The sequence below is a fragment of the Stegostoma tigrinum genome, chromosome 5, assembly GCF_030684315.1.
Source record: "Stegostoma tigrinum isolate sSteTig4 chromosome 5, sSteTig4.hap1, whole genome shotgun sequence".
Classification (NCBI taxonomy): domain Eukaryota; kingdom Metazoa; phylum Chordata; class Chondrichthyes; order Orectolobiformes; family Stegostomatidae; genus Stegostoma; species Stegostoma tigrinum.
Genome location: NC_081358.1, coordinates 264165 through 288500, shown reverse-complemented (window position 1 = coordinate 288500; position 24336 = coordinate 264165). Strand labels below are relative to the sequence as shown.

Below are 24336 nucleotides of genomic sequence, written 5' to 3'. Positions count from 1 at the left end.
CATCAACAATAGTTATTTTCTCAGTCCTCATGACACTGTCTGTGAGAAGAGCTTACATTTATTTTAGCAATTCTGTTCCTTTTTATACACTCGTAAAATCTCTTACAATCTGTTATTATATTTCTGGCTAGTTTACTTTCAGAGTCTATTTTTACCACATCAGATCAACCTCTGTGGTACACTGCTGATTTCTCATATACTTACAATCCTGATTTGCTACTTGTTTTAAAAAAAAGAGTGTTAATCTAATACTAACCTCAACTTCCTGAGAAACACACAGACAGGCATTTCTTGGAGTTTTTATTTTCCAACATACTTGAAAAACATTCTGGATTTTTCAAAAAATTTCCACTATTCGATGATGACCATACCTTTTCATCCGCCAACCCAAATAACTTTAGCTGGTTCTTCTTCGATAATAATGTAATTGGTTTCATTTCACTTTACAATTCTTGCAAGTGAAGTATGTCATTTTCAAACTTAACATCAAATTCAATAGTATTATGATCATTATTTTTGAATTTTATTATAATGCTACAAATTAACCACACTTCATTACACAATGTTAGGTTTAAGATAGTGTCACCCCAGTAGGTTCCTCAGCTCCAACAAACTGTCAAAAAATTCAAAGAACCTCTCGGCCACCCTCGCTAATTTCATTTTCATCGCCCAAATGAAGATTAGAAAATCCTGCACCCAATTATTACACTGCAATTACTAGAAACATCAATAATTGCCTGTTTAATCTTCTCTCAAATGGTATAACTACTGCCGGGGAGCAATAATCTACTACTATCAATCCTTTCTGATTCATTATTTCTTGGGATCCTTCCACTGTTACGCCTCGGATGGCCTGATGGCTCAGTGGTTGGCACTGCTTCCTCACAGGTCTGATTCTGGCCTTGGGTACCTGACCATGTGAAGTTTGCACATTTTCCCCATATCTGCGAGAGTTTCCTGAGAGCACTCCAGTTTCCTCCACAGTCGAAAGACGTGTGGGTTAGGTAGACTGGCCATGCTAAATAGTCCAGTAGTTTCCGGGGCTGTGCATGCTATATGGGCTAGCAATGGTAAATGTGGATTTACAGGGTAGGAGGCTGTGTCTGGGTGGGATTGTCTTCGGAAGGACGGTGCACACTCGATGGGCCAGTTGGCCTCTTTCAACACTACAAGGATTCTATGATTCTAATTTTCAGCCATACTGATTTTACATCATGCTGTTGGAAGGTCAGATCCCAGGTCACAAATGTCCTTATGCCACCTTTTACTATCGAGAATACTTTTCCTCCTTTGCCATTCTGTCTGTCCTTTGGAAATACAATGTACCCTAGAATACTTATTTCCCAATCTAAACTAATCTGTAACCATATCTCTGGCATCGTGATCAGCAATTAGCACTTATTTCTACTTATGCCTCTAGTTTGTCTCTCTTATTGCAGATAAAATGCGAAAGGGTGTAATAAATTCACTGGACTAGCAATCTATCATCCAAGCAGGAGTTTAAAATCCCACCAGAGATTTGGGTTTCACCATCTGCTAATAAAAGGCTACCCAACAGTGACCACCTAACTCTCAATTATATCCCATTTGGCTCACTAGTGTCCTTTAAGGAAGGAAATCTGCCTTGCCTAACTGGTCCAGCTTATAGATAAGCGGTAATGGGAACTGCAGATGCTGGAAAATCCAAGATAACAAAGTGCGAAGCTGGATGAACACAGCAGGCCAAGCAGCATCTCAGGAGTACAAAAGCTGACGTTTCGGGCCTAGACCCTCTGATGAAGGGTCTAGGCCCGAAACGTCAGCTATTGTGCTCCTGAGATGCTGCTTGGCCTGCTGTGTTCATCCAGCTTCACACTTTGTTATCTTGGTCCCGCTTATATGTGGTCTAGGCCTACAGAAATATGGTTGACTCTGAAATGGCTCCAGCAAGCCACCCAGTTCAAAGGAAATGAGGTATGGAAATAAATGCAGGTCCAGCCAGTAATGTCAACATCCCATAAATGAATAAAAGTAGATGTGTCATGCTTTCAGACAAAGAAAGCAAATTGCATATATATATATATTTTTATTTCTGGCAATTACCTCATTCATTGATTTGTAATTTTTGTTAAACTATACATCCCTTCCGATTCTATTCTGCTTGAATTTACTGTTCTAATGCCTCAAATCATCTTCTCCGGGTTTCAAAATTTGCCTCAAGCATAAGCGAGAGTACAAATGCTTTGATTCATTCCTTACTCGTGGATCATTTCACACAAAACGAATTACAATATTATACTGCACTCATTATTAAATATTCACAGAAATCAACAAATGCTCACTTACTCCATGCTTATCTGCTAGATAATCAAACAACATACGTCCGTCCCTGTTTAGATAGAGAAAAGTTTTAAAATTTAATAATTTAAAATACATTCATTTAGTAATTATTAGAATTAAAGCATATTACAGGAATAATGTTCGATGATGTTAAGAGTAACAAAAGGGAGATGTTTAACAAAAGGGAGATGTTTAATTGGAACCAAGAATAATGCATCAACCAACAATTTCTGGGACTATCATTCTAATAGATACATACCACTGGAAATTAAATCTTAACACTCTCTATTTCATACATGTACCCTCATACAATCACTTGCACGAAGGTAGTTCAGACACTGGTGTCACTTCAAATTTTCCCAAAATCAACATTTAAACGGTTACAAACCATACCTAACAGAGTTTTGTTGCACATTTGGTTAACAATGAAACTACGCATTGGTTGGCAGTTCACAGAACTTCTGCCGATTCTGCCAAAACAACTGAATATGCACAATCACAGTGTTCATGGTTGTACAGTCATAAGCTCCTAACAAATACTGACGTGCTTTCAACTCAATCTTTTTTATCCTCAAATAAAACTGAAGCAGGAGCATGCATTACTTGATAAATGCTACAGACTTGCAATCTGTCTTTTCTTTCCAAAAACGGAACAATGAGTTCCATATTGCATGTCACATTTGCTGTAAAGAGCCAAAAGGTTAGTTGTGTAGAGATGGCAAAGCACCCAGGGAAAAACTAGAGTTTGTCCAATTTTTTTTAGAATTGTATTTCACAGAGTCAACTCAAGGTGTCAAATCCGTTTGAAGAATTTGGATACAGCCATTTGAACACAGAACTGCCTCGGCCAAGGGTGGTGGTGGTGGAGGGTTGCTTTTCAGACTGGAGGCCTATGAGCAGCGGAATGCCACAATAATTGGTGCTGGGTCCACTGCTCTTTGTCATTTTATAAAAATGGATGTGAACACAGGAGAAAGAATCGCTCCTAAGTTTGTAGATGACAATAAAATTGGTGGTACAGTGGACAGCAAAGAAGTAGAATGCAACCTTGATCACATGGGCTGGTGGGCCAAGGAGTGGCAAATGGAGTTTAAATTGGAGAAACGAGGTGCTACATTTTAGAGAAGCAAATCAGGACAGGACGTATACACTTAACAGCAAGGTCCTGAGGAATGCTGCTGAACAGAGAGAGCTTGGAATGCTAATTCACAGTTCCTTGAAAGCTGAGGAGCAGGTAGTCAGGACAGTGAAAAAGGCATTTGGTATGCTTATCTTTATTGGTCAGTGCACTGAGTACAGGAGTTCGGGGGTCATGTTGTGGCTTTACAGGACAATGGTTAGGCCACTTTTAGAATACTTCATTCAATTCTGGTCACCCTGCTTTATAAACGATGTTGTGAAACTAGAAAGGGCTCGGAAAAGATGTGAGGATGTCGCAGGGTTGGAGGGTTTGAGCGACAGAGGGTAGCTGAATAGGCTGAGGGGTGACCTTATACAAGTTTATGAAATCATGAGGGGCATAGATAGGGTGAACAGTCAAGGTCTTTTCTCTTAGGTAGCAGAGTCCAAAACTAGGGGACACAGGTTTAAAGGTAAAAGAGAAAAGATTTAAAAGGGACCTAAGGGACAACATTTTCATGCAGATGGTGGTGCACGTATGCAATGAGCTTCCAGAAGTGGTAGAGGCTGGTACAATTACAACATATAAGAGGCATCTGGATGGCTATATGAATAGGAAAGGTTTGAAGGGGTATGAGCCACGTGCTGGCAACTGGGACTGGATTGATTTGGAATATCAGGTCAGCAAGGCAAAAGGGTCTGTTTTCCATGTTGTACAGCTCTATGACTTCAAGACTCTAATTATGGAAACCTCTTCAGAATATCTTTATTCAGTTATTTTTTCTTCAGCACAATTATACACTCTACAAAATTACTGAACTTTTGATTTGGCACCTTGGCATGGATTATTTTGACTGTGTTTAGCCTTAAGCATAAAAACACTACTCCTGATAGACTGCATCATTGCATTGATGAGAAACAATCTTCCAAACATTACATTTTTTATTTATCAAGTTTTTGTTTTAATCCCCCTTGTGCTGCACTTCAAAGGTTTTGTCACACTTTGACCATCACTGTGCAACATTATCTAGCTGCATAACACTCTCTCTCCTCAATTTGTCACTTCAGTTATTTTGGAACTCACTTTGACCCAGCTAGTTTTCAACAATGCAGGTGAGAATACATAATCAGCAGCAAGCAGAATCTGAACAAGGGTCTAGGCCCGAAACATCAGCCTTCCTGCTCCTCTGATGCTGCTTGGCCTGCTGTGTTTCTCAGATTCTCCAGCATCTGCAGTTCCTACGGTCTCTGAATGAAGTCAAGACCTGTTACGGTTGAAATCAGGGTTCCAACTGGCAACCTTCTATTGAATGCATGGTGTGCACATACCTCATGTAGCATCACTTATAAGTAATCACAGATGTTAGAGCAGTTACACCTGTACCACCGTTTTACTTGTAGTCTAAAAGGTCAGCAGCTTAACCGATTTACAGTTACAGAAATATGTTACTCTTACATGCACTATAGATGTTAGCATTTATACTAATTCAACATTTTGCTTCAAATGCCTCAGTGAATCCTGATATGCTATCAAGTTCTTTGTATACTTCTATTGCAGCAGCAGGATCCAACAGCAGCCATGATAAATCTCCCCTCAAAATCTGCTTACAAAGACAAATTCTGTACAACCACAGCAGCAATCATATTGAGAGCTTCAGCAAGAAGTACAGGTCTATACATGATTTCACATGCAATCAGAATATGAAAAGGCCCAGTCTTTGTCATAGTTCTGAAAGTTTTGAAGCTCTTTTTTTAAAACTCTAGCTTTAGCTTTAAACATAAAATAATTTATCATTCATGGGACGTGGCTGTCACAAGCAATTCTAGTATTTACTGATCATGTCAAACCCCTCTTGAAAACGTGGTGGTTAATCAGGCTTCTTGTACTACTTCAGTCTGCATCCAGTCAACAATTCACTTCTGACCTTACTATGGACGGAAGGCCATTGATGAAACAAGTCAGGATAAATTCGCGTCAGCCCCCAAAGACCACAATCATCATCTTTGGCAGTTATGAATCAATTATATTTGTGCCATGAGGTTGTGACAACAAGAATTAAGGTAGCCACATTTCAAATTAGGTTCTTGATTTCAGTTTTCATAAAACTTTGCTTTGTTAAGCTCTTGAGTCCAAACAAGATCTGAAACCAAGCTACATAGAGAAAACTATTGCTTGGTCACAGAGATATGCTCAATAAAAAGGATTGTGACAAACTCCTTAAGAGTTAGATTTTCCATAGGCCAAATAAGCCAGCAAGTAGGATAATAAATCATGACATTTAAAGTAAAACCAAACTAGATGGAAAGTTTTACTATCATTTGGTCTTAATGTAAAGATGGAAATATAACTCCAGTTACCCCGATTTCAGTACATACACTGGTAAACACTTGTAGTGAAGATAATTAGACATAAATAGGACCATACAACTTTAGCCATCATCCTCTTGCTCAAATACAAATTTGTTCAAAGGCCTACATTTGTTTAAAATTCAGATCCACATGGAAGTTTATATTTCAAACTTGCGACATTTAACCAAGCTTACTTAAAATCAGTCTCATCTTTCTATTAGCTGTACTATAGAAAACAACATTTTCTTTAAGTCAATAGAGTGTGGGGATGGAGGAAGACGGCAGGTCAGGCAGCAGAGGAGCACAAAAGTCCATGTTTCGGGTTTGCACCCTTCATCAAATTGAACTTTCCTGTTCCTCTGATGTTGCCTGACCTGCTGTGTTCCTCCAGCTCCACGCTGTACTGATGCTGATTCCAGTTCTTGCTATTCCCAAGATTTTCTTTAACTCGTGTTAGATGACCAGCAACTAGTTTTGAATAAGTTATAATTTATATTAATTACAGAGCTACGTACAGTCAAGCATTGTCAGTGCTATAACTCAGAACACCATTAAAGTTCAAAGTCAACTTACTTCAGCCTTGTGGCACAGCTCCTTACTAAAGCACAATTATATAAGGACTTAACTTCAAACGCTTGAGCAGCTTGGGGCACCTAATTACCCGTTAACAACTGCAAGAACAACCGGATGAACACAACTGTTTGCCATACATAAAACAGCTATCATCATTCTATTATTTGTTTTAAAATTTCTACACTGTAAGGAGTTTGGTCCATGTGCATCACAGTGTGTAATTTCTAAATATCTTCCGAACATGAAGAAGGGAAATGAGGACCACCTGTTCAGCATGTGATGATCAGCCCACGAGTGGAAGTTGCTGAATGCATCTCATCCCAATCCTTGCCTAACACATGTTGACTTTTTCCAAATGTGCTTTGTTACAATGAAAAGCCAGGGGGGTTAAAAAGGGAAAAATAAATTTTCCCCAGTGCATCTGTAACATACTTAACTGGTTCTTGGCGAGCTTTAGTTTGAATTTGCACCAAACTGTTATTGGTTCAAGTATCCCTACAGAATACAACAGTTAGCTGGGATTTTAAGAAGATTGTAGTGCATTGGTCTCTTAAAATGGCATCCAGTTCTGGTGCTGAATCCAACCAATTGTTTGAAAACTGTACTGCATCATGCAAAGCATGTGGCTGCCACACTGTTCAGTTTCATCTTCATTCCCAGGCTCAAACTATTTCCCTTTGCATCACATGTTTTGTCACTGGAACACCAGTTTAGTTAGGGCCTTGCGCCATAAAACAAAAATTAAGATGACAATGTTGCTGGAAATTATTGGAAAATGTAACATGTAACATTGGTGTACAAATGGATACTGCAGATCATGACCAAAGTGGTCATTTGTCACACTATTAGCTGTAAACACAGTGCCTCAAACAATGCATAGAGATCTCAAACTGATAAGCCTTTTTCCGGAATGCCAAGGCTAGGAGGTCAGATGTAAACAGTGCTGTCTACTGATGGGACAGGATGGGGAGTTTGTACCTGCAAGGGGGGAATGCAGGTGCAAAGGATAGCATCGACAAGGGAAACAGGTGGGGACATTGCACATTAGAGATTTAAAAGGAATCGCATAAAAACAGGTTAATTATTAGCACCTGACAATATTGAATGAACTGCCTCTTCACAGTAAGAACTTCAATTAAACTTGCAGCCTTCAGTATAGGCTTTGTCTTTTGAAGAGCATTTCTACACCTTTAGTCTTTCTGCATTTATAGAGGTGAACGTGATACACTATTTTCAACATCTAATCTTTTCTCAAACTTCCTAAAGCAAGTTACAAAACTGTCACTTAACAGCATTTTACCCTTCACAGACTTGGCTAAGTAAATCCAGAGCTTTTGGCAGTGGCTTTTAAATGAAAGCTGTCGCTAACTCTTTCATGCCTTCAATTTTGCATCCTGTGCAGCTCCATGCAGGAAGTACTAAGTTCAGATTCAGCTTGTAATGTTGTGCTTTTTGAAGTAATATCTATAAAGGGCTAACCAATGTGCAAGAGGGTTCATGGTTCATCTGCAATTATACATAAATCTGAAAAATTATTTAAAAGCAAATGAGGGACTCACACCATTAATGCGTCTTTTTTAAAATCAGTTGAAAATAAATGTTATCATTTATTACATGTTGAAAAGCACACTTAATATATCAATAAGAGAAGTGGCTTCGAAGATCTGCCAAACAGGCCAAGTGAGGAAGTTGCCTATCAGTAGAGAAGTCATAAGTTATTTAGTTGAACAGAATATGCTAATCTCATCATACCAGTGTCAAACATATTAACCTTTCAAAACCAACTGTAAGTCAGTAGCAGAATTCTTTAATTTTACACCAACTATGATTTTAATAACATAGACACAGACATAGAACAATACAGCGCAGAAGAGGCCCTTTGGCCCTCGATGTTGCTCCGACCTCTGAACTAATCTAAGCCCCTCCCCCTACACTATCCCATCATTATCCATATGCTTATCCAAGGACTGCTTAAATGTTCTAATGTGGCTGAGTTAACTATGTTGGTAGGCAGGGCGTTCCATGCCCTTACCACTCTCTGATTAAAGAACCTGCCTCTGACATCTGTCTTAAATCTATCACCCCTCCATTGTAGCTATGCCCCCTTGTACAAGCTGAAGTCATCATCCTCGGAAAAAGACTCTCACCGTCTACCCTATCTAATCCTCTGATCATCTTATATGTCTCTATTAAATCCCCTCTTGGCCTTCTTCTCTCCAACAAGAGCAGACTCAAGTCTCTCAGCCTTTCTTCGTAAGGCCTTCGCTCCAGACCAGGCAACATCCTGGTAAATCTCCTCTGCACCTTTTCCAATGCTTCCACATCCTTCCTAAAACGGGGTGACCAGAACTGAACGCAATATTCCAAGTGATGCCGCACTAGCATTTTGTACAGTTGCAGCATGACATCACGGCTCCGGAACTCAATCCCTCTACCAATAAAACCTAACACACCGTAAGCCTTCTTAACAGCACTATCAACCTGGGTGGTAACTTTCAAGGATAAGATTGAAAGCAGATAGTAAGCAATGTGAATTTGTTCTTTCTCCTCACCCATTATAAAATATAGTTTAGCCCTGATCTGATGCTGTTCCCAGCACAGGCAGTTTAATTGCCAATAGATTTTAAATTTCAAATATTATAGGTACTCAAAGTTCTACTCAAGCTCGTACAATTCTTTTTCAGCAAATCAAACAAAAACAATACTATTTGGAAAGATAATTTAGGCTGGAATGGGCACAGAAGGGAACCTAGCAATACAACCTAGCAAGGCAGGAGGTTGATAAATTCCTGATCACGCAAGGAATTAAGGGCCATGGGGAGAGTGCAGGGAAGTGGAGTCGAAATGCCCATCAGCCATGATTAAATGGCAGAGTGGACTTGATGGGCTGAATGGCCTTACTTCAACTCCTATGTCTTATGGTCTTATTTTAAACTAAAATAGTGCAACTGCCTTAAAACTTATAAATGACTCTCTCCTCAAAAAATGTACAGATAAACAATACAAGTCCAGTAATAAGGTAAGCTCAGAAGAAATTACATCTATAATACTCTGAAATTGTTTCCCACTGTTAAGCACTGAGGCGCAGATCAGGCCATTTTCTCTTTACAAATGCAGTGAATTGGTGAATTTCACCAGCTCAATGTGTCTGGTCTGGCTCAACTTCTTAAATCACTTACAAACCCAAGGAGTACCAATAGACTGCTTGCTTTCCACATCAGGCAATTAGGGCCCAGTTAATACGTTTTCCACTTTCATGCTTAAAGTATTGAGCTCTAGCCCCACAGGTGAAAACTCACAGTTGAGTAATCCACTCATCAGACCACTTCATTCCAGTTGTTACCTGGATAACACTGCTCAATATCTTCATTTCAGAAAATACTTTATCAGAAATAGTGCACAATAAAATGCTGAATACTGGCCTATGGAACAAGGGTTTGGATCCAGTTTGAAGTGACAGTAGGCAAGTTACCAATTGTTCAGATGATCCATAAACAAATGAAGCAAATTTTCAACCCAGTTTCTCAAATGATCCCAGATAAAATAGGCTGCACCAGCTATGACCAGACAATTCCCTTAACATTCCATACACAATACCAACCACTTCGACTGCCAGCACACTCAAGGTATCACCATATTGATCAATTTACAGCATCACTGCAGGAGCTGGAACCAATGGCTATTACTTCAATTAAGCTACTCAAAAGCAAGAACTTTACTTATTTATAAAACCAGAATTAGTAAACATTTTAAATATTTAAAAAGTAACAATTTAACCAATTTTCTCCAGTCGCTCATCAGTCCTCTATTCCTCCCATTCTGCCCAAATGTGTTTTACTTTTGGTTTACTAGATGTTTCTCAAGTGTTAATATCTCTTGCTGAGCTTTATTCCTTTTCCTGGCTCCCACTGTCCAGATCAAGAGGTCATAGCAACTTCATAAAACTGCATTTCAACTGTAAGTACATTAAATGCTCAATATGGGAACTCTGACAGGACATGGAAAATCCACAAGTTGAGAGGAAGCAAAGGGATTCAGGTGACCATCTACACAAATCTCCGAAAGTTACTAAAATGTAAACTATGGAATTTTAATGTATAAACTTTCATGTCGGTTGCTGTAAGCTTAGTTTTCCAAGGTTGAGCTCCTAACTATTGAATGTGTGTGTCTGAAATTAATAATTAGCTTGCAGATATTTGTAACAATGGTGATTTCGTTCAAAAAGCAGTTATTTATAAGCTTGTTGTAAGAGTGGATTGGTTTTGTGCAATAAGCTACTTTTGTTTACGACCTACCATGGTCAATGGGGTCCTCAACGGTTTGTTACAGTTCTGGAATCCATTTCCTTCAACTTGAGAGAGACCCCTTTACTGAGAGAGAAACTTTTAGTGTCACTTTTAATTTTGAGTAATATGTTAGCCCTGGGAAGACCTTGGAACAGGATGGCTCCTCAGAAAAGTCCTTCTGATAACGGAAGGATATAATGAGTTAAGTTCTCAGAGCGATGAGTTAGTGTTGGTTCCAGTGCAGTCAAAAGCAGGTCATCGAGAATAAAAAGCTGGTGCAATGACAACCATTTCGATTGTCATAAAAATCCATCTGTTCTCTTATGCCGTTTAGCAAGAGACATCATCTCCTTTTAAATTTTTATTTTTAATATTAAAAAGCTCTTCACTGCCATCCCCGAACGCAAGCATGTTAACCAAAACAAGCCAAGGACTCGAGGGCAGAGGGTGACTCCCAATGTATTCCCTGACTTTAATATCTTTGAAAGAGAGATAGAACAGGGTCTCATCATACTGAAATTGCTGGCCTCACCCTGAAACCTACCATCGACCAGACACACTGACAGAATCCTACATCAATGAAACTTGAACTGCATTTATTTAAAACAAGTACGAAAGGTCTACTTGTTGACCTATGCACAGGTAGCAGGATAAGCAGAAAAGCCACTAGCTCAACAAAATCACTGCACAGTACTGAGAATCAAAAAAAAGCTAACATCTTTAATTACTTCTTGAATAGTCAGGACAAGACCCACTTGTTTATAGCCCCTCATTGTGGGTTGACCTTTAGTTCTAATTGCAATTCCTCACATGGAAGAAACCCAGGGCTGTGCATTGCCCTGTATTTGAAGTGGCTTGTCAAATCTATTAATGACACCTTTTACAGAGTCAGTCCTGCAACTTTGATCTGCAAGCATACATCTGAAGCTTCTCATTTCATCTTAAGCTCTACAATCTGTTGGTAACTCTCAGACCCAGGATTTCAATAGAATACTTTCTTTAATGTATCAGTGAAAGTACATTTAATATAATCATAAAAAATACATATATAATTCCTTGGACCATTCATCTACATGGTAAAATAATTTAGTAGTAATGCTTATAATTGGTAACAGCAAATAACGTGCAGGATCAGAATTAAAAAGCTGATACTTTTAAAAAAACAACCTACCAGCATTTGAAATGTTCTCCAGATGGAGATTAATAAATTTGTTTCATAGAAAAATATAGAACACTTTGGCTTTGAATAAACTGAATCAAGTCCACTCCACTGCCCAGATTTAAACAAATAGCTTAAATATGAAACCACTACTCCAACCTGCCATTCAAGAATTGAAAAATTCTGGAAGATATTTTGTAAAGAACTAGAGTCATTTTGTTAGTGCATAATTTTCCATGAGATTTGCAAATTAAGAATTTATCAAATTTTGCCATACAATATAAAATGAAACCATGCGATGTGTCTGTGCCAGCATTTTGAAAGAGTGACACAATTAGACACTTACCCTGGGTCTATTCCCATAGCCTTGCATGTTTTTTTCTCATTTTCTTATATCTAGTTCCATTTTAGGTCAATTCTGCTTCCACTCCTTGAGTTGTGCATTTGAGATTGCAAAAACTTAATGCATTAAAAAGGCATGTTTCTCTTCTCACCCTCACCAGTTCTTTTACTCATTAACGTAACGGTTTTGTAGGTGCACATCTTTTATTGCAAGATTATGATTATACTGCAGCTGTACAAAACTCTGGTGCAGCCGCACTTGGAGTATTGTGTACAGTTCTGGTCACCGCATTATAAGAAGGATGTAGAAGCTTTGAAAAGGGTGTAGAGGAGATTTACTGGGATGTTGCCTGGTATGGAGGGAAGGTCTTACCAGGAAAGGCTGAGGGACTTGAGGCTGTTTTCATTAGAGAGAAGGTGGTTGAGAGGTGACTTAATTGAAACATATAAAATAATCAGAGGGTTAGATAGGGTGGATAGGGAGAGCCTTTTTCTACGATGGTGACGGTGAGCACGAGGGGGCATAGCTTTAAATTGAGGGGTGAAAGATATAGGACAGATGTCAGAGGTAGTTTCTTTACTCAGAGAGTAGTAAGGGAATGGAACGCTTTGCCTGCAACGGTAGTAGATTCATCAACTTTAGGTACACTTAAGTCGTCATTGTATAAGTATATGGATGTACATGGAATAGTGTAGGTTAGATGGGCTGGAGGTCAGTAGGAAAGGTCGGCACAACATCGAGGGCCGAAGAGCCTGTACTGTGCTGTAATGTTCTATGTGGAACAAGAGAATAGTGACACAGTTTCCATTCAGAGCACTGAAGAGTAAATAAATAAGGTTCAGTCGTGGGTGGCACATATAGCAGCACAAGATGTGTAGCTCTGTGTTTGTAACTAAAATGGAGTGGTAAGCTTCAAATCCGTCCTCCCCATTCGACCCATCGTATCAATACTGGTTTCCAAAACAGTTACCCAGTGGGTCCCAATCTCTTGTTCCTGATTTACAGCATCCACAGTTCTTTTGGTTTTTATTCCCAATCTCCAGTTCTCTGTAATGGTCTAAATTTATTACTTTTAACCATATATTCAGCTCTCTTTCGAAACTCCATTAAAACACCTTTAACCTTTTTCCCAGGCAGCACATGCCTAATTCTAACAGCTCTCTGAGCAAAAACATTTCTCCTCATCTCACTCCTAGCTCTCTTGCCTACAATCTTAAAATTGTGCTCCCTAGTTACAGATATACCATTTGATGGAAACAAAACATCCTTCTGTACTCTGTCAAAATTGTTCATAATTATGAACACCTCAATAATGTCACCTCTTAGGCTTCTCTGCTCCAAGAATAAGCCCAGTTTCTGTATTATTACTTGAATCTAAAATCCCTCTTTCCTGGTCTCATTCTGGTAAAATCTCCTTTGTACTCTTCCAGGGCTTTAAGATCCTTTCTTAAATAGAACACCCAGAACTGAACACAGTACTCCAAATGTGTTCTGATGGAATGATTTGCAGAGGTGTAGCATCGCTTATAAAGTCTAGTTATACAGCATGGGAACAGACCCTTCCGTCCAACCAGTCCATGCTGACCATCATCCTGAAACTAGGCCCAGGTGCGAGCACTTGACCCACATCCCTCCAAACATTTCTTACTCATGTGCTTATCCGAATGTCTATTAAATGTTCTAACTGTACCCACATAACACCACTTCCTTGGAAAGTTCATTCTACACATAAACCATACTTTTGTAAAAAAAAAAGTTGTCCCCATGTCTTGTTTTAGAATCATTCTCCTCTCATCTTAAAAATATACCTGCAGTCTAGAAATCCCCCAACATATGGAAAAGACAGAGATAATGGGAACTGCAGATGCTGGAGAATCCAAGATAACAAAGTGTGGAGCTGGATGAACACAGCAGGCCAAGCAGCATCTTAAGAGCACAAAAGCTGACATTTCGGGCCTAGACCCTTCACGGTCCCTTCCCTTTGTGATTTAATAAACCTCTACAAAAGTCATCCTTCAACCTCCTTTGAAAAAAAATCCTAGCCTATTCAGCCTCTCCTTATAATTCAAACACTCCATTCCCGGCAACATTCTGGTAAATCTTTTCTGAACCCTCTCCAGATTAACAATATCATTTCTATAACAGGGTGAGCACCACTGGACACCGTTTTCTAGAACAGGCCCCCCAACTCCTCTCCTCAAAGGTTTGAGCAATGAACACAAACATGCTAAAGATCTTCTTAAATATTCTACCTGCACGTGATGCAAACCTCAAAGAGTAACATACCTGAACCCTTCAGTCTCTCTGTTGAACAACGCCACCCAAGGTCCAATTTTTAATCATGTAGTCCTGCCCTTGTCTGTTTTACCAAAATACAAAACCTTGCTTTTATCCAAATTAAATTTCCTTGCTTTTATACTCTGTGCCTCTAATTATAAACTCTAGGGTCCTATAAGCTTTCTAAAAAACTGCTTCAACTTGCCTGGCCACCTTCAGGAGAGTCATGTGCATGAACCCTGAGGTACCTCTGCTCAGTTAGCCCCCTCGAAGTTCAACAATTGTCTCTCTGCTCTCCGACTAAAATGATTTATCTCACATTTCTCAGCGTACAGAAAGAGAATAACATCACTGAGCTATGATTAAACATAAAAGAATAAAATTCAGCTCATTAATTCAAGCAAGGTACCCATCAGATTCACAAATGTCCTTTACCAATGGAAATCTGCCACCTTCCCTGGTCTGGCCTACATACAACTCCAGACCCATAGCAATGCAGTTGTCTCTGAAACGGCCTGGAAAGACATTCAACTGTGTCTTACTACATTAAAACTCTCAAGAAACGGAATGAAATTGGACAGATGATCCAACGTCGAACTAGGCACCAGAAAATACAACAGCAAACCTGGCTGTATCAACCGTGAAAAATTCACCTCACTAACAGAAGACTCCTGCCAAAAGTGACAGAATTGGCTCACAGGCCAGTCATGCAGCAGCCATACGCATGTAATTGTACATTATAGACAATGCCCCAGGCAATGCCACCACTGTCCCTGGTTATATCCTGTGGCATCAGCAGAGCAGACCCAACAGAGTTGGCCGGATGATGATATACGGTCAAAAGGGAATTACCCTAGAATCCTCAACAATGAATCTGGACCCCAGCCTGTTGCATGGTATCAGGTCAAATACAGACAAAGTATCCTGTTATTATTCCTTCCCCCCACTTGGGTGATGAGTCAATATTTCTCCATGTTGAAAATCCACAATTAGGCCACCACTCAAGTACTGTGTCCAGTTCCGGTCACCACACTAAGGATGGATGGGAGGGTCCTTGAGAGGGTGCAGAAAAAATTTACCATGATGTTAGATTTTAGTTGCCAGGTTAGATTAGAGAAGCTAGAGTTGATCTCCTCGGAGGCAAAGGAGATTGTGGGAAGTGGATAGTTTTAAACATAATTATATCAGGTTGATATCAAGTTTATGGGCACAAATCTGAGGTTTAAGCAAAAATATTAACCACTTATGAATAGTGACATTTGAAATATTACAAAAACGAATACTATACTTGTAACTTGTACCACTCACCCATTCGACTCTATCAGTGCCATTAGCAGGTTTGTCTATCTAAGTCTACTTCAATCTTGAGAGCTACTGAGGTCTGTGATGGGTCGGGGCGGGCAGGTGAGAGTGTGCACGTGGCCCGGCTGCAGTATTCGTCCTGCTTTATTGCTTCCCCCATCCAACCCCCAATTCAAAACTGACAGTATACAGCAATTGCTGCAAGAAAAGATTACTCATTTCTTCAGGTGCAACACACTTAAAAAGACAAAGCCATTCATGGTACTAGTTACAGTCAACATGAATGAATGGTGTTATATATATATATATGTAATATATATGTGAAAAACACGATGCCTAAATTATAAACGAGACACCTCAAGAGGAAAACATATTCTGCACATTCCATGCACCAGTTTTCATCTGAACACCTACTACTAAATGTTGAAATTCGTCAAGTAGAACAAGACCTAAGCAGAATTACAAGTGGAGCAGCTTATTACTGAGCACCCTTTTCAATAGGGCAATGTGTTTAAAAATCAGATTGCACAGTTAGCACATAAATTATCGCTGCTGCTCCCTACATATGACACCACAAAAAATATCAACAGAAAATGTCTACGCTTCTAATTATGAATGCATTATAAGATACATATTTGCTTACCTAGTTGATTGCATTTGCCTTGTTGTTTCCGGATCCTCAAACATCTTGACGATCGGTTCAGTTTCTGACTGAAGCTGTTTCAACTGAGCAACAACAGTGGTGCGCTTCTCTCGCAAGGCTGCGAATTCAAATAGATCTGTTTCATACAACTGATTATGGGTGTGGGCTTATACAAGGCAACGTCTTCAAAACAGGATTTTAATTCTTCTTGAACGCTCTTTAACGATTAGATAAAAATGATAGTTAATTGGACAAAAATAGTTGTTCCTATTTGAAGACAATGTGAATGTTAATTTCCCACTTACATTAAGTTAGCACACGAGTTCTCAACGAATATTTGCACTAAACCTTTCTTCATCGTCTGGATTTCATGATAACACAACATGGTAATTCCTCTGATCTACTCACTGATACAGTTCAGCCACAACTCATTGCACTATTGCCTCTGAGTCAGAAAGTTGTGGATTCAATTCAATGCTCAGGGATTACTGCACAGTGGTACAGTTTTTCTGCTATCTACAGACTTATACATAATTGTGGTGACTCAAACTGCAAATTATCTCTGGCTAGTTGGGTACTTCAATTGCATGTTGAGCAAATTCTGCTGTGTACATACATATTCTGCATAGTTATTTATAACATGAGACTTTCATGCCTCACAAGGCAGAGATACAGAAAACTACAAAAAAAAAGCTTTATAAGCCGGTATTCCTGGAGAAAAACATGCCAGGAATGGAGGACGTTGTTGCTGCGAGGTTCATGGGGGCATCATAGATCAACTACTTGTTGACGGAAAAGAAATCTGGCTGCTTGACATCGGCCTTCAGGATGTCTGACACGCACACTTTTGCGTGCTAACTCCAATACAGAACTGTTCAGTTACAGTCAACTCCAAGGTCTGCCACAGCACACACAGTCTCCTTTCCCAAACCTGCAGCTCACATACTTACTATTCCTTCTCTAACTGAAAAATACCTGCTGCAAGTGCAGCAGTCTACAGCATTCCACTAGATAAGTGGCATTAAAATATACTCCGTTCATCATGCAATTGTATATTAGCTATTTATTTTTCCTAGAACTACAAAGTTGCAGTTGAGAAGCATATGTCTTATCTAAACACTAGCTTTGTGGAATAAAATCTACAATTCCATAAAAGTATATTTCTACAGGCCAGATAATGAATGTTTTCACTGTCTGAATTGTGAAGATTTTACATTCTACATGCCAAATCATATTCAACTATATTGCATACAACTAACCTTGTGGAATTTCTTTATCAGGGTATAGGTTCTTGTACACATCCATAGCAAAGTCAACCATATTAGTGTCACTAAGAAGATCCAGTTTCCCTTGGAGGAGTTCCTTTTCATTGTAAATCTGTAAATAAAATGCATCAAATCTTTTTAAAGAATTTTTCAAACTTCACATGGTATGGATGTGAGTTTGTTCGCTGAGCTGGAAGGTTAGTTTTCAGACGTTTTGTCACCATTCTAGGTAACATCATCAGTGAGCCTCCGAGAAGTGCTGGTGTTATGTCCCGCTTTCCGTTTATATATGTTTCGGTTTCCTTGGGTTGGTGATGTCATTTCCTGTGTTGCTGATGTCATAACAGCAGCACTTCATCGGAGGCTCACTGATGTTACCTAGAAAGGTGACAAAACGTCTGAAAACTAACCTTCCAGCTCAGCGAGCAAACTCACATCCACAACCTCAACTTGAGCTACAAATCTTCTCAAATTTCACATGGTATGCTGGTCAGACAACAGCTTGAGCACTGCACCCAGTTCTGGTCAGACCACAGAGGAGTGCCATGCTCAGTTCTGTGAGGATCACAGCTTGTATCTGTGCATGGTTCTGATCAGAGCACATACCAATCAGTGGGTTCAGATCAGATCAGTCCACAGCTCAAGAAGTGTTTTCAGTTCTGACCAATCGATTGATGATGTACTATGTTCAGTTCTTATCACTGGTCAGTCACTGCATCCAGCCATCACTATTACCGATTTATCAATCCAGAATCTATACACAACAGTATCAAAATTTATCACTAACTTCCCTGAAAGGCCACACAATCAACAGTGCATGAAGAAGCACAAATTCAGTTATCAGAGTTGGATTTAGGTAGGCAACTGTTGGTACAGTAAAACTGACTGATGTGCCTACAGGTTAAGAAAGTCAGAAAAGAAGGAGCAAGGCATCTGTCATTACAAACAGCAAAACAAAAGTCCCGGTTCTTGCCATGGGACAAGTGATTTGTCTGGGGTGAGATGGGAGATAAAACAGGGCCATTGAGATCTTTACCAGTCAGACAGCATACAAGCACTCAATGCATGTGGGAAAACGCTGAGTATTAGATAGGCCTGCTCTTGCCTCAATTTTCTCTGCTCAAAGGAGATCAATGGTAGCTTCTTCCATTTCCCTACATACAGTACTTAACTCTCCATTAATGCCATCATCTGATTAAATCTTCTGTGACCTCTCCAAGAGTCTTGACACTTTTGTCAACATGCAGCACTCCGAATTCTACACAATAACTTGACCAAGGTCGAACCAGTGCTTTAAGTGTTTTTGTTGTTATTGCTTTTTTCTTTAGTTTTGCATTCACTGTTCCTATTTTAAAAGCCAAATAAACCACTTAAGGTATTCTTATACCTCATCAATTTGCCCCATCACTTTTGAGGATTTATGATTTTTTTTCCTGTAGCTGTGACCTATTTTATAGTTACTGCTATGGAACTTTGAGAACAGGATTAGATCCTTCTATTCCTCAACCCCACCTCCAACATTTTGTTACCTGTCTCTGATGTGGAACTCAAACTCATATAGCCACATTTACTCCATGTGCTTTTGCTGGTAGTACTTACACAACTCTATGATTTGCCATCATAAAAATGTCAACCAATCCACAACATCCAAAGACTTTTGGGGATACTTTTCAAATTAAAAATAATGTCAAAAATCACACGACACCAGGTTATTGTTGAACAGGTTTATTTGAAAATGTAACTTTCGGAGCTCAGTTCCTCCTCCAGGCGTAGGGTGAGAGAGAATGTATGAGGCGCAGAATTTGTAAGCAGAGAAGTACAACCCTAAAACTGGCAGTGCCTTGTTGACTCTTCAATCAGTTAGGACAGAGGCTACTGTTTGAAATTAAAAATAAATATTGAAAATAAAAAAAATAAATATTGAAAATACTACAACCAAGGATCCCAGCATACATTCAAAACTGCGTTAAATGTCTCACAATACATAATTATATACCAGACAAAGTGAAGCCAATTTTCAGTCTACAGTCACTCTTCTTGTCAAAAATCTGAAATTAGACCAGTCTGCTTGCAATTTTTGACCTGCATTCAAGTTTCCAGCCTCATGTTTAAACCATCACTACAAACCTCCTATTTCTACTTCTGTAACATAACTCCCTCAGCTCACATGCTGCTAAATCATGCTCAAGCTTCATCCATGTCTTCTTTTCATCCAGACTTGACTACTCCAAAACACTCCCAGTCACTCTCCACTTTCCAACATCAATATAATTTAAAGTCATCCAAAACTCTGATGCCCATGGTCTAATCTGAATTTGGTCTATCATTCCAGTACTTGCTCACCTTCTGCTTCCTAATCAAGCAACAACTCAACGTTAAAATTTTTATCCTTGTTTATAGGATGTCTCCACAGGATCTTACTCTCCTTATCGCTATAATTGTCTTCAACTCCACGACCGTCCAAGATCTCTTCTCTTCTCTAATTTGGGCCTCTGATATCCCCAATCATCATTATTCCACCATTGATGGCGAAACCTTGGTGATTTCCTGGGTGATGACCTCCACACTCTGACTTATATCAGAGATAGGACAAAATAAAGCAGGCACCTCAAAGTACAGGAGACATACTATCCATCTGTGACGCCTTTGCAAAACCCTACAAAGCCAGTAGTAAGAAAACTGGCCCAACAGCAGGATTCATTCCTGATCCAGCATCAAGGCACGAATCAGTCAAAAGCCAGCTCTCTGCTGGGCAGGTCATATCACTCACCAGACTCACAAAGCCATTTCACTCAAAAACACAGTCTTACAACACTCCAAGGAGGACAGGGAAATGTTTTAAAGATATCCTCAGAGCATCCTTGAAAAAAAACCAAAAATCCCCACTAAGTCAAGGGAGTGCCCAGCTTGTGATGAATCAAAAAAAGAAGTTTCACTCAAAAGATATCGTCGAAAACTTGGAGAAGCAAAGTTGAGGCATCAGAGTAGATGCACAGAAATCTCGAAACTTGACCTGCTCAGCGTGTGGCATTGTCCCGGCAGGTCGTGCATTGCGTTTATCAGCCATGTCAGAACACATCAAACTGGAACGGAAGCAAGTCGCTTGCTGATCTTGGGAAACTGCGAAAGCCAAGCGATGGTTAGACCTTCAGCTAAGGTCAGAAATTCCCTCTCCCGCCTATAACTTATTCGCATGCATTACTGCATTCACTTGAACAAATTTTTGGTCATCTGACCACGGGCATCTCGTGACGAGGGAACGCAGAAAAGCGCGAAAGGCGATCGGTAAAGCCAGATGCTCCGGTGTGGGAGAGAGATACTGGGAACTGCAGATACTGGAGAATCCGGGACAACAAAGTGTGAAGCTGGATGAACACAGCAGGCCAAGCAGCATCTCAGGAGCACAAAAGCTGACCCCTTCTGAAGGGTCTAGGCCCGAAACGTCAGCTTTTGTGCTCCTGAGATGCTGCTTGGCCTGCTGTGTTCATCCAGCTCCACACTTTGTTATCTCCGGTGTGGGCATCAGGACTCCGCACCCTCAACATAGCGTAGTGCCGGGGGCGGGCTCCTCACTCAGGGCTAGGCCTGGCCCTGGGCCTGTTTCACGTGCAGGGTCCTGAGAAGCCTCGAGCTCCGCTCTGGTACCGTTACCGGACTCGCGGGGGGAGGTGATCGGAGACTTTACCTCTTTAACTGACAGGAACTCAAGCAGCGGGAAGACCAGGTGCCGGTCCAGGAAATTAGCGATTCGCATCGTTAGATCGTAATCCGCCATTTTGGCAAAAGGAAAATTCAAACGGAAGCAACTTTATTGACAGCGACTTGTGCCAGGCACGGCCCCGCCCATCGAGCGCCAGGCCCCGCCCATTAGTAAAACCCCGCCCTTCCCCTGTCAATCTAATACTGCTCGAGAGGAAAAACTTTTACCCCGCTCTTCCAGGACACTACCCCCAGGCCTCCTAACCTCCCTCGACCTCTTCATCTCTAACTGCCGTCGAGACATCAACCGCCTCAACCTCTCACCCACTCCAACCGCTGCCCCGCAGAATGGGCAGTCCTCTGCTCCAACCCCAACCCAACCATAAAACCCGCGGACAAAGGAGCTGCAGTTGTCGTGTGGCGCACGGACCTCTACATTGCTGAAGCCAGATGCCAACTCTCTGACGCAACCTCCTACTGTCCCCTCGATCATGACCCCACCCCCGAGCACCAAACCATCATCTCCCAAACCATCCACAAGAAAAAGTTGAAGAATCCCTCTTCCATCGCTTTGCTGGCCCTAAACCCCACCTCTTCCTCCGTTACATCAATGACTGTATCAGCGCCACCTCGTGTTCCCATGAGGAGCTCGAACAGTTCATCCACTTCACCAACACCTTCCACACCAACCTTAAGTTCACCTGGACAATCTCTGATACCTCTCTCTCCTTCCTGGACCTCTCTGTTTCCATCTCTGGCAACCACCTGGAAAGCAATATCCAATTCAAGCCCACCAACTCCCACAGCTACCTAGAATACACCTCCTCCCACCCACCTTCCTGCAAAAATGCCATCCCCATTCCTAATTCCTTCGCCTCCGCCGCACCTGCTCCCAGGATGAGGCATTCCACTCCCGTACATCCCAAATGTCCTCGTTCTACAAGGACCGCAACATCCCCCCCTCAGTGGATGAAAACGCCCTCAACCCTGTCTCCCGCGTTTCCCACAACTCATCCCTCACACGACCTCACCGCAATAACAACAAAACCAGATCCCCCTCCTCCTGACATACCACCCCATCAACCTCTGAATCGAACACACCATCCTCCAACACTTCTGCCATCTGCAATCCGACCCCATCACCAAAGACATTTTTTCCTCCCCACCCTTATCTGCTTTCCGGAGGGACCACTCTCTCTGTGACTCCCTTGTCTGCTCCAAACTCTCCTCCAACCCCACCACACCTGGTACTTTTCCCTGCAACTGCAGGAAGTGCTACACCTGCACCTACACTTTCCCCCTCGCCCCCATCCCAGACCCCAAGAAGATGTTCCACATCAAACAGAGGTTCACCTGCACATCCACCAATGTGGTATACTGTATCCACTGTACCCAGTGTGGCCGCCTCTACATCAAGGAAACCAGGTGGAGGCTTGGGGACCGCTTTGCAGAACACCTCCGCTTGGTTCGCAATAAACAACTGCACCTCCTAGTCACGAACCATTTCAACTCCCCCTTCCATTCCTTAGACGACATGTCCATCCTGTGCCTCCTGCAGTGCCATAATGATGCCACCCGAAGATTGCAGGAACGGCAACTCATATTCCACTTGGGAACCCTGCAGCCCAATGGTATTTGATGATGATGAACACCTCGTCAAGATCTTCCCCACGCCTCCACTTCTTGCCTTCAATCACCCATCAGACCTTACACAGACCATAGTTCACAGCAAATTACCAGCCTTCAGGACAACATTGACCACAGCACTATCCAACCGTGTCATGGCAACGTCTGTAAGACATGTCAGATCATCGACATGGACACAACCATCGCACGTGGGAACATCACCCACCACGTACATGACAGATACTCATGTGACTGGGCCAACATTGTCCATCTCATTCGCTGCAGGCGAGAATGCCCCGAGGCAAGGGATGGTGGCAAAACCGTTCAGACAATAAGACAACAGAGGAATGGATACTGTGCAACATTCACCAGGCAGGAATGTTCCCTCTCAGTCAGGGAACACTTCAGCGGTCAAGGACATTCAGCCTTGGATCTTTGGCTAAACATCCCCCAAGGTTGACTACAGATGACACCACCACAATACACACTCACACACATGCATACATATACACACACGCTCACACACACACACACACACACACACACACACACGTACTCTCTCTCTCTCTTCACCCCCCCATGCACACTCTCTTCCCCCGACTCTCTCTCACAGTCTCACACACACACACACACACACACACACACACAAAACAGACGCACACATGCACATGCACACACACACGCACGTATTCTCGCTCTCTGTCTTCACCCCCCACGCACACTCTCTCCCCCTCCACTCTCTCTCACAAACACACACACACACACACACATACACACACACACACACACTCTCTGTCTCCACACCCCCCACCCACTCTCTCTCCCCCTCTCTCACAAAAACGCGCACACACACACACACACACACACACACTTCCATGGGGTGAATTTGAATTTCCAGATACATTGTATTTTTTCAACAAGTACAGATTTTACAGTCAGTCATTATGTCTTCCACCGTGAAGACTGACGTGAAGTAATTATTCAGTTCCTCAGCCATTTCCTTGTACCCACTACCATCACACCACCATTATTTTTCAATGGTCCAATGTCCACTTTTGCCTCTCTTTTGCCCTCTATATACCTAAAGAATCTCTTACAGCCTTCATTTATATTACTGGCTAACTTACCCTCTTATTTAATCTTCTCCCTCCTTATTTCTTTTTTTGTTACCCTCTGTTGGTCTTTGTAAGCTTCCCATTCCTCTGGTTTCCCACTGTTCTTCACCACGTTATATGCTTTCTCTTTTGCTTTAATGCTATTCCTGACTTCCTTAGGCAGCCATGGTTGCCTTCTCCTCCCTGTACCATGCTTCTTTTTCCCAGGGATGAATTTTTGCTGCATCTCCTTAATTACTCCCAGAAACTCCTGCTATTGCT

At 41.2% G+C, this 24336-nt stretch overlaps 1 protein-coding gene across 1 annotated transcript in view; it reads right to left on the bottom strand.

The window, feature by feature from the left end:
* Positions 1-21453, bottom strand: part of LOC125452095 (eukaryotic translation initiation factor 3 subunit E) — a 190440-nt gene extending 168987 nt beyond the window's left edge. The window contains exons 1-4 of the mRNA XM_059645759.1: positions 21321-21453; positions 17630-17747; positions 16371-16488; positions 2326-2368 (exon numbers count right to left, since the gene is read on the bottom strand). Of these exons, the coding sequence (XP_059501742.1) occupies positions 2326-2368; positions 16371-16488; positions 17630-17747; positions 21321-21410 (369 nt within the window). The 5' untranslated portion in view covers positions 21411-21453. The remainder of the gene's footprint in view (positions 1-2325; positions 2369-16370; positions 16489-17629; positions 17748-21320) is intronic.
* Between the last annotated feature and the right edge of the window lie 2883 nt (positions 21454-24336).